The sequence below is a fragment of the Sylvia atricapilla genome, chromosome 5, assembly GCF_009819655.1.
Source record: "Sylvia atricapilla isolate bSylAtr1 chromosome 5, bSylAtr1.pri, whole genome shotgun sequence".
In the NCBI taxonomy this organism is placed as follows: Eukaryota; Metazoa; Chordata; class Aves; order Passeriformes; family Sylviidae; genus Sylvia; species Sylvia atricapilla.
In genome coordinates, this window is record NC_089144.1 from 4,137,290 (window position 1) to 4,152,689 (window position 15,400).

The following is a 15,400-nucleotide window of genomic DNA, read 5'->3' on the forward strand; positions in this document are numbered from 1 at the left end:
TGGCAGCACCTCCCAGTTGGCTGTGTTAGTTAAAACTCAGAGCACTGGGAAGCAGTGTGGATATACACAGACTGTGGGCTGAGTTGCATTTGGTAAACTGATGGAACAAAACTGGTTCCATCAGTTAATTTGCTGGTTATTTAACCGTTAAAACTGGTTATTTTGCTCCTAGCACATCCCATAAGCCCTCTGTGTCCTCTTTTTCTTCTCTACCAGCTGTGGTATCTCAGATTGTATCATCTTATGTCATCGAGAGTTGATTACATACTTACCCAATATATCAGTCCAGCTCCTGAACACCTTACAAGTAATCTGCAAGTTCACAGAATTTCTTCTGGATTTAATATGACCTGAATTATGTTTGTGTGATAGTGAATGCAATGGGACTGTTTGCCCATAGTGCTGCAAATGCCAGTGCTAATAAAAAGGAGACTTCAACACAAAGAATAGCAGGGTATGTGATTTACTTAGTTCCTGAACAGATTGTCTTGCTTTTGAGTCAGTCCTATTAAATCTTTGCATAGTGTAGATAAACTCTCTTGGCAAGACATTGACAGACAGGAGAAATTTTTTCCTGAACTCATACAGATGTTCTTTCTCCATCAGCAGGGTTGGGATGTCACTCAGTGTATAAATGTGTGTACATGCTGTATGTATTCTTCACTTCTCTTTTTTGACTCTCAAATCATTTCAAGCAGTGTACCCATTGACCCTCTTTCTGTTTTGCTTTCTTGGAAGAGATCAAAGTTTGTTCATTTTCAGTTGGATTTTTTTGGTTTTGCTTTTTTGTTATGATTCCTCTTATGATTTTCATTATTGCTGATACTGTTAATCTGTTATTTTTTTTTTAGTGCTATTGAATCTATTCAAAATGTGAGAGCAGCACATAAATTCTACTGGAAATGGTTGGCTTATGAAGGTAGTTTCTCTTCATTCAAGCAAATGTTATTGATAAATGGATTTATACCAAAATTGAAAATTATTAAAATTAATACCAGTGGATTAAACTAATTGAACAAGCAGTTATTCCTCGAGTGACTGATGAAGCAGTATGAGGTTTCATCCGAGGTCATGTCTTCAGCTGGTCTGAAAAGAACTTTCTGAAGCTGGCAAACATCATGCTAGAAAATAGCACTTTGATATCTTTGTTTGAGGATGTTGTTTTCTGCGTCAAAAACATGGGCATAAGTTTTATTACAATGTATGACCTTTCACTAGACTAAAACAAATGTACTAGTGCTGAAAAAACAACATCTGTGTCAGGAAACATTGTAGCTAGGGCATGGAGTAAATATGCATACCATGGATACAGATGTATTCTATTTTTGTGAATAAATATATCCAAATATTAACACATTGCTTAGAAACGAATACCTCTGAAACCTCTCTTTCTTTTTCTTTAGATACATCATTTTTACAAAATTTGAGCACCAAATCACACCTACTAAAGAAGGCTAATACAAATCCCTCCACAGAACATGAATCTAAGATAACTAACAACAACAACACCATCAAAGTAGAAAGGTTTTTGGAATTGCACATGAAAAATATTCTAATTCCAGTGCCTCCCATCAAAACAGCAACAGCTGACTCTGGAGGTTCAGAACATTTTCTCCCTGAACATGTTCAGCTGGTGAAGGAAATGGACAAAACTGAAATAAAAGCTCTTGTCAGGTTGGTCCTATTTATTTTATTTTTCATAGAGATGAGAGGTCTCTATACAGACTGTCATCTAGCTCGGTCTGCCACGGTCATCTTTTTAGCCTTAGTCCACTCAGTTACAGCCAGAATTTCTTCCTTTATAAATAAAGACATTGGTGTTGTATGCCACTCATAGCCTGAAATCCTATAGAGAAATAATCAGAATACTTTTTCTCTATAACTCTTTCAATAGAGATAGGACAGCTAATGCAAATGTATTAACTTAGAAATAGATTTTGCTAGGAAGCTGTCTTAAAGCTCTGTACTCACTTTTAGCTGGAAAAAATACCAAACCGCTCTGATTTGAGAAATTCAATGTTTTGTCCTGTCTTCATCTAATTTTGATAGAATTCTGTTTCCTGAATATCATCAGACATTTTTGTTTTCCTTCCAGTGCAGGATGGAGACAGGTTTAGGGAACTGAAGACTTTCAGGCACCAGTGTTGTTATCTTCCTGCCAGAGCAGGTTTCTGAGAATCAATGTGTAACACCTATTCAAAATGTACCCCATTAATACTAACTGCAAAGCACTTTATCAGCATCCTCTTTGAAGACAATATTGCCTCTAATCTAGTTTTTCTTCATATAACTTATTTTACAGTGGCTTTTATGCAGACCTTGTGAAAGAGGACAAAACTTTGCTCTCTCTTGGCAGTATGTTTGTGATCCTAGACAAAATACTTAAGAAGGAGGTAATAATATATTGCCTTGGTCTTGGGGGTAGGGGTGGAGTGGCATTCTCTGATTTTTTTACTTCTACTACATTGTCCAGATAGCAGTTATTATTTATCTCCCAAGTCCACTAAGCTCACCTAGAATGTGTTTAGCTATGAGAGTGGGCATGCAAGATGAGAAAACAACTATTTAGGGAAATAGCTGTTAACCCAAATCCATCTTTCTAATCATCTTTGGGCAACTCATAGTCCAAACTTTCTGTAGGTAGTCATAGAATATGAGTCCCTAAGAACCTTCTCATTGCTCTCAGAGCCAGGGGGGGCCAGGCATTAAGTCTTCCAGTTAAGGGGTGCAGAAGTTGCTGTATCAAGCACCAGTAAGGAACAGCAAGAAATCTGAAGAAATGTCAATACTTCTCCCATCTCAATGTGCAAAGTTTACACATGTTTTGACTTACGTGTGCATGCACACACATATTCTTTAGTGGTGTTTTCAACAGCTCTACTGTATGCTCTGATTCTGAGCAGAGTAATTCTAGTTCAGTATTTTGATTCTTGCAGGATCAGGAATGAAGAGAGGGCATGCTTAGAGGGTGCATCTTCATATTTATGTGTAAAAACTTGATTAAGCATAGAAGAAAAATTGAAAACAAGTTAAAAAAATTACATTACATAATAAGTCACTCTTCGAGTGCAAAGCTCTCTTTAAGGTACCAGGCCTGCAAGAAAGAGCCGCTACCACAATGGCCTCTTTCTTTTAAGATATCTTGCTCTTGGAAGTCACATATAAAAATTCTGGGGACAAATTTCTGACATCATAAACTGCACATAGCTCTAGGAGAGCCTATAAGTAGATTTTTAAAAATAGTTACTGGTAAAAAGAAGTAGAACTTTTAATGAGTTGCAGATGTAAGTTGACTTTTTGTGCTGATAAAGAGGAGGAATGAGGAGGGGAAATGGATCTTTTTGCTTAGTTTTTACGTAGAGTTCAAAGCACACACCACAAAGGAACGCTGAAGAGTTGGCTGAGTAATACACCAATTGTATTTTCCAGAAAAGAATAGCTTGCCTAGGTTAAAGGAAGAGTAAGAATATTCAGGAACAACCTCCTTTCCATAGGGTGTCTTTTTCTGCTCAGTTTGCAGTCTATCTAGAGACCCAGTAAATATGGCATTCCCCTGGAAAAACTGTTCTTACAGTTGCATTCTGGTATAGCACCATACTTTTGAAATATAGTGTAGTTGATGGCATAATAATAAAATATGGACTTTCTGTAGAAAATGAAGTAATACAGCTGTTACACTTAAAAAAATGACATGATCTTTTGCAGCATCGATTCTGAATGAAAAATGTCTTTTGTAGGTGTGTAATGGAATTGCAGCATCGCCCACAGCTGCTCTTTCTGCTGCTGTTGCACTAAGACATTCTGTTCGTTTTGGATTGCAAAGGTGAATTTGCATGTTTTGTGTTTAGAGCCCTTTGACAAAATATTAAAATCAAATATTAAGTGTGGCAAATCTGGCAAATTGCCTGTGAAACAAATAGCATGCCCACACATGTAGCATTTTCAACACTTAATCCAGGTAATAGTGTGTACACCAGCAACAACCTTTTGCCTTTCCAAAGGCAGAAAAGTTTGTAAGGATGATGGCTGTGCTAGCCTACACTTTCTTTGTCAGATTTCAATTGGCTTTGGCCTGGGGACAATTTATTCATTTTTCTTTTTCCTCCCCAGTATTTGCTGGAAGAAATATAATTCCCTTGAGCTGTCCTAAATGTGTTTTATTTCTACTTTTAATGGACCAAATTTAATATACATTCTTTTTAATGCTTCTAATCTATATGCAAACTTTCATATAAACCCACTAACTGAAAAAAAAAATTACTTGAATGTAATTTTTTGTTTCCTGCAGAGTGCTTTGTGTATTTGTTGGAGACATGCAGATGATACCAAACACAGAAGATGGGTGAGGTCTCCCTTTACATTTGGGGTACAGTCCCAAGAGCTTTCTAAATGTTCATAGGTGTCTATATGTGTGATGAAATCTGCATTAAGGAATCAGTCATGAGCTGATATTTATTGAGACATAATACAAAACATCCCCAAATACATCTTCAAAGATAAATTATTGCCTTTAAAAGCTATTTCATGCATTTGGTGGTAGGTTTAAAGTATAATCCTTCAGTAATAAATGCAATTTAGATTGTTATTGAAAATACAATAAAATAAATAAGGCAATTATAATTTAAATAGGCCCTATCTCCCCTATAACTGCAGGAGGCACATATTGCTGATGCAGAGTTCCTTACTGAAAGTCTTCTTTACTTACATACAATTTTTTCCACCTCTCCTTTGTCTAAAAAGTAATTTGCCCATAGTCTTTAATCATTTAAAAAAAAAAAACCATACAAAGGCTTTCAGTTCTAATTGTTTACATTTTGGAATGTACTAATGCAAGTAGTTATTTGCTCCTGTATTATGAATTAGTATTTAAGGAATGATGAAACAAAATACTACATTTTTATTGCATTGGGAAATAATTGGTTAAATGCTGAAGTGGGGTTTTTATTTACAGAAGAATGCTTATCATAAACATCTGTGAGAAAGAACAGTCTGAAAAGACCAGCTGCAAACACTATATTTCTCTAAACTGGAAAGAGGTAAGATTCACTTTCTGGAAACAGCACAGGGCAAAATTTTAAAAACAGAAATAATGGAATATATTTAGAAATTTATAAAATTACATTGAAAATTACAGCCCTTTCTCCACTTTGGACCTTGGAAAATTTTTCCTTTTCTTGCCCTTGCCAGGTTACTACTCCTTCACAGAGCTTTAGAGTGTATTAGAATGCAAAGGTTTGAGGAAAGCTTCTATAGTTACTGCAGTTCATCTTCAGCAAGGCAGAGTTATGCTGCAAAGACTCTAAGGAAAAGATGAATTATCTGCACATTTAATATAAAAATTTCTGGGAAAATAGATCAGTTTCCTAGGACAATCAAATGCTTTTTGAGAGTCACCTTTCTGTTTTGTTTTATATCTGGGAATTTGGAGCTTTATATTTGTGCTAACCAATTTGTTGTTGTTGTTGTTAAAGGATGCTGAAGGAAATGATTTCTTCTCTGCTGTACTTGGATTCATTCTTCCTGTAGCATATAGTTATCAACCAAACTTAACAGTAATAGCTGTTGGACCAAACAGAAGCCTTGGGATAAATGGGATTTCTCTGCTTGTTGCTTTACTACAAGGAGTAGCTGAGTCTCGAATTTTTGCTGTGGTTGAGGTAAGAAGTGGTGCCAAGCCGTGGTCCTTCAAAGTGTCCGGCAGAGACACTGGTATGAACTGCTTGAAGGCACACAGTATAAAATACTGTCTGTATTTGTCCTGCCTTTGGTACCCCTGAGTTCACAGCTCAAACTGCCCAGGTTCCTTTCTGTCCTGAGGACAAGGCACAGCTGCACACGAGGGAGAAGCTGAGGCATGAATGCAAGCCCACGGTTATGTCTGTGGACCACAGATGTTCTGTCAGTTCACCACAACTTCCATTTTTATCTGGGATCCACAGCTCAGTTGTCTCCTGAAAAGAACTTTCTGTTTCTTAAATCATCTGGCCACTTTCCATCAAGTGTTATTGAAAGCAGCCCGTTGTCCTGTTCATACTAGACCACAAAAATTCCTCTCCCCAGTGCTGTACTTTGTCACACAGAGCTTCCAACCTGCAGAACAAATCAGAAGGACACATATCCTTCACGTGAGCTTAATTAGGATAATACATACCTGAGGGCCAGAGTACCTCAGCTTTGTTTTTTCAGGTAGAGAGCACAGGAAAAAAAATAATACATATAGGGACTTTTCCTAGGTTGACTTTTTCCATGTGCTACCACATTAAGGATGCCTAAATTTAGGAGTTGGAGGCTGTATCCAGAGCAATGACCAATGTCAGTGAATGTATCTTTATGAATTTGTCTAATCGTGTAACTGAATCTACACTCTTGGCCTCTCCTGGGGTTGTGAGTATCCTCACAACATCCTCTGGTTGTAACACAGTTTCTCTGTGGAATCTATGAAACAGTAACTTTTGATTAGTTTCTCTGTGTGGTCTATGAAACAGTAACTTTTGATTACTTTCCTGCCTTCTAGTTCTTCTTCAGTGAGAAAGAACAAAAAATCGTTCATGTATGCTTATTCTAATCTGTTCCCCAACAAATACCCAATTAAAGCCATGCTATTCATTAAGCTGCCAATTAAGTGTATTTTGACATAATTTATTCTGTAGCTTTCTCAAATATTATTTGTTTTAATTTACAATGCTGATACATAAATTGTCTAAACTAAAATGATTTGTACATTGATATGCAGTATCCAAAAGTAGTGTATTTGCACACTACTAATTAGGGGTATGAAATGGACAGAATTACTGATACTGTGAAGTGTAAACTCTGACAATAAAAGAAAAAATGACTGATATTATATTGGTCCTCTGCAAGTAGCTCCATAACAGGATGATGATTTTCTAATGCTTGGCTTTTTAGAATACTTGAAAAAATGCTTCTCAAAACAAAATAGTGTTACAGTCTTCCAAATATAATCTTCGTATAGCATCAACATTTCAAATACAGTTTCTGCAAGGAAGTGAAATTGATTTAGGCTGTGAGAAGTCCAAAAGAGTAAATTTCTTGAATAAGCAAAATATAGTATTGTTTTCCACTCATAGAAAGTAAATGATGCATGAAGTAAAGCAAGCTCCATGCTCCCTTCAACCTCATAATATTTTCTGTCCTTAACCTCTTTTCATAAAGGGAAAAGTAAGATTCTTTCTATAATGAAAAAAACAAGTTTTACAACAGATAAAAATTTATTTGCATTTTTCAGAAAAACCTCCATTTGAACATGTTTTTATTTGAAAATGGGAGGTTGCTCATTCTTGCTACTAATGCTAGCAATTTAATTACAAAAAGAGTATCTTAAAGTATTTAATTATCACTGAAACAAAGAGAGTTTGGTTCACAGAGGTATTTTTTCTTCCTAATTAGGACACAGAGAAAAGTTTAATGCAAAGTGTAACCAAAGCATTGGTGGGTGCTTCTACACCTTCCTTTGGAATTTATGTACCTCCTACCCAAGAAAAAGTAAATAAAATAAAAGCATTAAGAGACCAGTTTCAGCAGGAATGGAAAATGCTTCAGTGTTCAGGTAAGTTGTCTGATTTTATCTTTAACTCTTATATACTGTAAGTTTCTGAAAAGATGATCTATAAATACAGCTGGGTCCTGTAAGTCAGTCAGTGGGGCTAGACTAGACTAATGTGAAACTGGTAAAACTCTGCATGCTTCTAATTCTGCCACTTTAACCAGAAAAGACCGAATTTCATAGCATAACTGTACCCTTGGGACTTAGAATACTGTTACTCCAAAATTTTGGAATGAAATTGCCAAAATATGTGCTTAAAGAATGGGTAACAAGATTGGCTCTGATTGCTAATGTGTTTTCTGAATATAGTGCCAAACCAGATGATATTTTTATGTTTAACTTGTCCACAAATTACTCAATAATCCTTGCTCATGCTGCAAGCGCAGTCACAAAGAGCTGAAGATCAGGCACTGCATTTGTACAGGAATCAGGCCAGGCAGGTATGTATGTTTTAAAGCATACTTATCTAGAAATGTTTCTTTGCCGAATGACTTCTGTTTTCCAACCAAAAAAACCAATTATTAAGGTGGGCATATCTAAAAAAAAAAAAAAAAAAGCCATTCTTTCTTCCAGATGAAATGCCCAGTATCAGGGGTCTGGTTTCAATAAATATATTCTTGTGGGGTCAGGAATTGTGGTATCAGCTCGATTAACAGCTGGTTTTCTTATTGCTGTTCTTTTCAGTGAAGGAGGGAGTTTCAAGAAATTGATTCCACTTCAGAGTAATTTTACAAAGAAGAAGAAAAGGAAAATATGAGGACTTCACTCTACCCTCTTTTCAAGCATAAATTGTCTATTTAACAAATAAGAACTCCAAATCTCCAGAGACTTAGTAGTGGCCTAAGGCCACGTCATGTAAGTTCTCAAAATTAAACAAACATCCCAAGGCAATAGCCATAATGTGCCCTGTTTTGTAGTATTACAGATAGGATTTAGGGATCATTTTCAAGAGCACTTTTTTGTTATTGTGACTTCAATAATTAGACCTTTTGATTTCAGATACTTCAAATGATCTTTTTGCTGGTATTCCTACTGGGTTCAACTTTATATCATGTGGAATAAATAAATCTGTCTTTGCAGTTGTCTTTTTTAATTTTTCACAGTTCTTCCCTTCTTATTTGTTTAGGTTTTCAGATATTGCTAGAGGGGAAATGATACCCATCCTTGAACATTTTGAAATTGAAATCTCCTTCAAAAGAAAAAAGCTATGTGAAAGATTTTTCACAAGGAAGAGCTGAATATGAAGATGTTCTCTTTCAGTTTAGAGTTTCTTTAAACTGATCTTTCAAGTCTAAAAAGGTATTTAAGTTGGAAAATGGCCAAACTTTAGCTTCAGCATTTTTCCTAATAGGAAATTTGTTTCCTAACAGGACATTTTGCCATTCTCTCCTTCCTTTCTTTTTTAACTCAGCGTTTTCAATGAAAAAGCATTTTCTGATAAATAGCTCAGCTCTTTCCCCTTTCCCTGCCTTTGTTCAATGGAATTTGTAGTGTTCGAATCACATTTATGTTGCATTTCCATAGGCATTTTTCTAAGCCTTTATTAAAACACGAATTAAGAGGGGAAACTGTACTCTTGGCCAATTTGTTTGAAAAGACGTCACACGGGGCTGCAGTTCCCTCCCGCAGCGCGGGCGCAGCGCGGCCCAATCATTGCTTTCTGGCCCTAGCGTGTTGCTATATATTTGTCAGCCGAGTGACGACAACGTTTAGGGCGAGTAACGCAGGAATGGCTTAAAATTCAGGAATGAATCGGCGTTTTCCGTCACGGGTGTAAAGCGCGGGCGCCGAGGCAGCTGCGGCCTGAGGGGCGGGGCTGCCATGACGGGACAGGGGCGGGGCATGCGGAGGGGCGGGGCTGCCATGGCGGGACGGGGCGGGGCCTGCGGAGGGGCCGGGACCCGGCATGAGGGGCGGGGCCGCCATGGCGGGACGGGGCCTGGGGAGAGTCGGGGCCTTCGGATGGGCGGTGCCTTTGGATGGGCGGTGCCTTTGGATGGGCGGGGCATGCGGGTGGGCGGGGCATGCGGATGGGCGGGGCGGGCGCGCTCGGGTGACGTCAGCGGCGCCGGGAGGAGGCGGCGGGAGGCGCAGGTACGGCCCGGGCGGCGGCTGAGGGGCGGGAAGGGCGAGGGGCAGCCCTGCGGGGCGCTGCTGGTGCCGGAGGGGCTCGGGGGTTTTGGTGCGCCGTGCTCGGGCCCGGCTGGATGCTCGGGGTGAGCCCCGCCGCCGGCAGCTCCTCCGGGAGTGCCGACACCCCGCTTCTCCTCGGTGGGTGCTCCGGAGCGCCTCAGGGATGGCGAGTGCTCTCCGGCCTAGCGGTGCGAGGGGTCACCGTCACCTCCCCGGTCTGGCCGCGTCCTCCGTGCCTCAGGACGGCTGAGGGCACAACCGCGTGGGGACGGAGGTGCTGGATATCCACGGGAAAATGGTAGAGGTGTTCCCGCAGGAATCCGGGATTACATCAGGTCAACCTTCTCCCTTTTATTTCAGTCTGCCGAGAAAAATTGAGCGTGCGGAATTAAGCTTCCTGCACCATCACTTCATTGGTGATAAAAGTTAGTGTTTTTTTTTATAGCTCGTGTCCTAAATATATAGGGTAGGGGCTAGTTCTCTTTTCTTTTGGCATGTTTCAGTTCAAGTTAAAGCATACCAATTTCTTATATACCTTACGAGTTTCTTCCTTTTCCTGCTATTTTTCAGGTCTTCCTTCCCACGAAATCAGAGAGCCAGACTTTAACTCCCAAAAGCTGCCAGTTTCATTTGAAATGGAGAGCATCACACAGTTGTTTAATGACTTATGTGAAGCACACTTGACAGGTTTGCCATGGAAGGTTCACTTAGGCAGGCAGAAGATCAGCAAGAGAAGGGCTAAGCAAAATCTGAAAAGGGTTGCTTATAACGCCCTGTTCATGAACCTTTTTCAAGATGAGGCTCGTAAGCTGCAGTCAAACGTTTCCAGGCTCCCAGTGAAAAACAAAATTTTGATGCTGTCTTTCAACTTGAGAGTTGCTGGCTTAGGTGCTCAAGCGGATAGACTGGAGAATCTTGTGGAGGAACTGGAAACAGCTGAATGCTTACCATTTGCTGAAGTTAATTCTGTCTTAGATCTCTTAGTACAGCTTGCTGGAACAGGCCCTCCTCAGCTGGTACCACAAAAAAAGGACTATTTTCTGAACAACAAATACGTGGGGAGGAACGTCAAATACCAGGGTTACGATTATTACGACGTGAGCGTGTTCGAAGCTGACATCCAGTCGCTGATAACAAAGGAAGAATGTCAGTTCAACGACACAATTCAACAGACCCTGCAGATGATGGAGGCTGTGCCTGGCACGGGGCTCCCTGCCATGGGGCTGTTCTCACAGAGCTGTCCTGCTGGGGACAGGTTCGAGAAGGAAACGCGCGTCTCGCTCTTCGGTGCTCTTGTCCACAGCCGTACGTATGATATGGACATCAAGCTGGATCTGCCCCCAGTGCCTGACAATGCAGATCTGTCTGGACTTGCCATTAAAGTATGGTATCATTTGGTTTGGGCTAACGAGTGTGTGCATGCTTTGCTGTGTCACTTTGAAACTGTAGTTTAAAACATAGGTAATGGTTTAACTGGTGATAGAGGCATACAGCTCTGGAATTCAGGATAGAGCAGGGATCCTTTTTCTTGCAGAGAACCAGATGAGCTCTCTGGAGATGTATGATAATGAAAACCTTGGTCTTGCCCTGTAGCTGTGTCAAAACCCATCATGTGGCCATAGGCTTTATGAATTGAGGCAATCAGCTGCATCCATACCTTCCCTGCATTTTTGCCTGCTTTATCTATTGAACTCCTGCATTGTTGCTTACTTGTCAGTGCTCAGACTGACTGCCTAAGCATCCCTGTCTGAATGTATGTGCTTTGTTGTTCAGATTGCATTGCCTAACTTGCTGTATGGTTGTCTTGGCTTGTTATATCTTAAAGCTTTTTTTCTGGTTTTTTTTTTTTTTTTTTCCATTGAATGGCCTAGTTCCTATTGTCCTTTTACCTTTTCAGTGTGTACAGTTTCTACTGTATCTTTTTTCCCCTTTTGCTCTCCATTCTTTTTATGTTTGCTGGTTTATTCTCATAGACTTCTATAAAATGCACTTTTGGAGTTTTTCTTCTTTCTTTGCATTTTTACTGTGTGTAGGTAGGCTTATTTATAGCCTACCCTTAGAGCCTCATCTTGTTCCCTTTACTTAACATATGGATAGATCTTGCAGTTCCTTTAATTCAGGGTATGAATTGAAACTTGAAGGCAGACACATTTAATAGAAAAGCTCTGTGCTGTTCACTGTTCACATGTGGATGTAAATTGTGACCTTGAGGAGGCAGAACCTTTTTGAGTTAGTGTTGAACTCTTTCCATCAGACTGAAAGATTTGCAGTTTCTTGAGAAATGTGCTACTTTTTCCATGGGTGTGATTGTCTTTTACTAAAATTGAGGACAATTCTGCACATATGACTCCTGTTGAGTGGGAGTTGAGGATGTGACATATACACTGTTTGGACACTTGCAGATTTTCTGCATGTGAATTAGGGAACAAACTGTGTTAGTCACAGTTAACAAAATGTTTACAAATTTGAAAACTTGGGACCTGGATCATTTGCCTGGAACAATTGGCAGAGCAGTATGATTTCATTAATGCTACATATTATTGAATGTCCATACCTGAGATTCTCAGTTTGTGGAACTATATGCTGCCAAATAAGAAAAACACCAACAAGTGTAGTATATTATTTTGAAGGTGATTGGGTTTTTATGTATGGGCATTAATACCTGTAGAGACACCTCAAATGAAAAGAGTGCCTAAAATTGATATGAAGGAAGGGTGGGTGAAAGAGGTTAGGTCATGTAGAGTCATTTGGTCACAAATGACAGCAAAACATCTTTTTCATTAGCAAATGTATCTTCAGTAAAATGTTTTCATGTCTGACATTTGGACTCTTTCTGACAGGTTCCCCAAAGTATAGACCAGTCAGAAGATGAGGGATTCCAATCAGCATCCAATCTGACTCCTGATTCTCAGTCAGAGCCAAGCATGACTCCAGACATAGACCTGTGGGATGCAGTGCTTACATATGGACCCAGCAAACGAAGATGTTGGGAAAGAATTGGGTAGTATGTGTCTGATCTTCATGGTAAACTTACTCTGCACCATATGCAAATGGGGGAAGGTGCATTGCATCGTAGTTCCATGTGACCTCAGTATCAATAGTGAAAAGAGCATGTTTAATTCCCAGATTTCAGTATGCTGCATTAATAAAGGAATAAAGGTTGTGTGGTTTCAATAGACTGGTTCTTAGGGTGCAGCAGTTTCATAGGAAAAGATAAAATCATCTTTGTCAAAAACAAAAAGAATTAGGAAAACACTCTTTGTGTGAAATGCAGCATTTTTCTAACTGTTTTGACTTACATGCTGTGCAATTTGTCTCAGTCTAAAATGATTCCATATTTTCAATTTCAAAGGAGAAAGTGGTAATTGTAGAGCAGTAGAAGAATTAAATATCTCCGATTTTTGTATTGTATTCCTTTCCCCATCCTGTAGACAAACCAGAAAATTATAACAGATTTCTTGGTGGTCTAGTTAGACTTGTAATAGCTCTTGAGTAGAAGGTGCATCTCTTGAGAGAAAGCTCTCTGCAGTCCTGTTAAGGGCTCCTGGCTCCCCTAAAATGGAAGGTAAAAGAAAAGGCAGGTATGGCAGGTATCCTGACATTTCAGATGGACAGTGATGAGCCTCATTCTTGGAGCAGCTTTGCTCTGTATGTTTTCTGTAATTTCAAATAATAGTCTGGTGGAGGCTGTTGCATTGTTAAACAGTGTTTCTCATCTCTGAGCCTTAGAAGCTCAGAAACTCAGAAGGTCCCTCTTTTGATTTTTCAAAGCCACTGTAGCCCACTTGAGCTTTTTTACCAGAACAAGACAGTTTTTCTTGCTACTGTTTGGACTGTAAGGGTGTAAGACTTATATCCAGACCATATGCCTGACAGGTTTTGTGTAATACCTGCTACTAGAATTCAGAATTTTTGGAAGAATTGGAAATAGAAATTGTTTTGGAGGATATAGTAATCTTCACTGCAAAGAGGTAAAATGTGTTAATAGAAGTTTATTCTAGCACTTTGAACATATTTCTGTGTAACTTACTTGAGTATTAGCATTAAATGAACCATGGAAATATGGTATGTATTGTCCTCATTTTCCCAGTGTGAAAGCTGTATCAGGGAGGGCCATAAAAACAGCTGGTAATTCTCTGTTAAGGATTCTGTCTCTGAACTAATGTCCAAATTATCTATGTATTTCTTCTCTGTACTGAGTTTGAGCTATGGATTCATTGACTAAATGCACATTCCATTAAAAATGTATATTGCAAGTAACTTTTCTGGGAGGTGGAGTGGGAACTTTTCTCCCTGTGCATAACTCTGAAATGCTTTTTTCTTTCTGTATGAGATGTATTTCCTTCTTTTCACATAATCACCTTGTAATGTGTTTACTTTGACAGCCCACCTGGTAAAAAAGAGGAACCGTATCTTACTGAAGCTGGGAGAGAAGCTTTTGACAAATTTTATAAACTTCGAGAAGGGGAATTGCAGCTGTTTACTAATACTGTACTTCAGCTTCCTCAGCTTGTGCTGGTGAAAGAACCTGAACTGGTTAAGGATGTCTTGAATGTCCTCATTGGTGTGGTATCCACCACATTTTCTCTTAATCAGGTAGGGAAGATTTTTATCTGCATTCCTCAGTCAAATATTTTTGAGTGTTTGTTGTTTTTTTTTTTTCTTCATAGAGGTTTCCTCTTCAATACATTTATTTCTGCTGAGATCTTGCGGTTGTGGCTAGTGTTAAGAGGTTGAATATTGCCTAATGTCAACAAGGCAGTATCCATATATTGCAATAATTATGTTACTGGAATAGGCTAAGAGTATTTGTAGTTCTCTAAAGGGGAAAATAGGTTTATGAGTACTTGAAAATAGATGTATAAATAATTTTATAGATTGGATTTTCTTTAAGGAATTACATAATGGGTCTTATTCTGTATATTTGAAGGCATCATTCATACTCCTACAATTTTACTGCAATTCAATGTTTATCTCACTCTTTTAGCTATATAGTCTCAGTCACCTGAGTATCTAAACTGAGAATTTGTCTGCTATTATTTTTGTTTGTAAATGTTTGCTATTTTAAATCAGAATACAGCTCTGAAATAGTTGAATCTACCTTTTTTTTTTTTTTTTTCCCTCCCTATGTCCTTTTAGGCTGCTCAGTCATTTGTGATAAAGGAGGGGGTGTATGTATCTGGAACATCACCAGAGACAATGCATAACCTGCTCTCAGAAGTGGCAGAGTATGGAACCTATTACACACGGCTGAGTCGTTTTTCTCTTCAGCCAGTTTTGGATTCCTCATACAGCAAAGGACTTGTGTTTCAGGTAAAACAATTGTGTTAAATCAACTAGATTAAATGGGCCAATTATCTGAGGTAGAGAAGGTGACTCTTTTCATGTAAAGCTGGAATTCCTGCTTCATGCAAAGCTGCAAAATATTTTTAGTGTAATGCTCCATCCCAGGTCAGCAAGGAGCAGTGCCACTGTGTTTAAATCACAGCTCTCTGTGCTGAGGGCTTGCTTGCAGGAAACATGCAGTAAAATGTCTTTGTTACACAAAGTGTGATTTTAGTCATGTAGTTTTGTTGCGGACTAAAGAATTACAATTTTTAAATGCTTTTAAAACATTACGTATTTATACAGAAAGATGTGTAAAATGAAAGTACAAGAACTTTCTTAGTGCACTGTGTAGATACATATAAGCATATATATCAA

The 15,400-nt window shown here is 38.8% G+C and overlaps 1 protein-coding gene across 1 annotated transcript in view; it reads left to right on the forward strand.

Annotated features, from left to right (window-relative positions):
* Positions 1-15,400, forward strand: part of TUBGCP6 (tubulin gamma complex component 6) — a 39,937-nt gene that overhangs the window by 6,932 nt on the left and 17,605 nt on the right. Inside the window, exons 12-23 of the mRNA XM_066318590.1 lie at positions 852-919; positions 1,404-1,674; positions 2,303-2,393; positions 3,738-3,823; positions 4,289-4,342; positions 4,952-5,036; positions 5,472-5,657; positions 7,408-7,567; positions 10,268-11,079; positions 12,538-12,701; positions 14,083-14,293; positions 14,837-15,010. Coding sequence (XP_066174687.1) covers positions 852-919; positions 1,404-1,674; positions 2,303-2,393; positions 3,738-3,823; positions 4,289-4,342; positions 4,952-5,036; positions 5,472-5,657; positions 7,408-7,567; positions 10,268-11,079; positions 12,538-12,701; positions 14,083-14,293; positions 14,837-15,010 — 2,362 coding nt within the window. The remainder of the gene's footprint in view (positions 1-851; positions 920-1,403; positions 1,675-2,302; positions 2,394-3,737; positions 3,824-4,288; positions 4,343-4,951; positions 5,037-5,471; positions 5,658-7,407; positions 7,568-10,267; positions 11,080-12,537; positions 12,702-14,082; positions 14,294-14,836; positions 15,011-15,400) is intronic.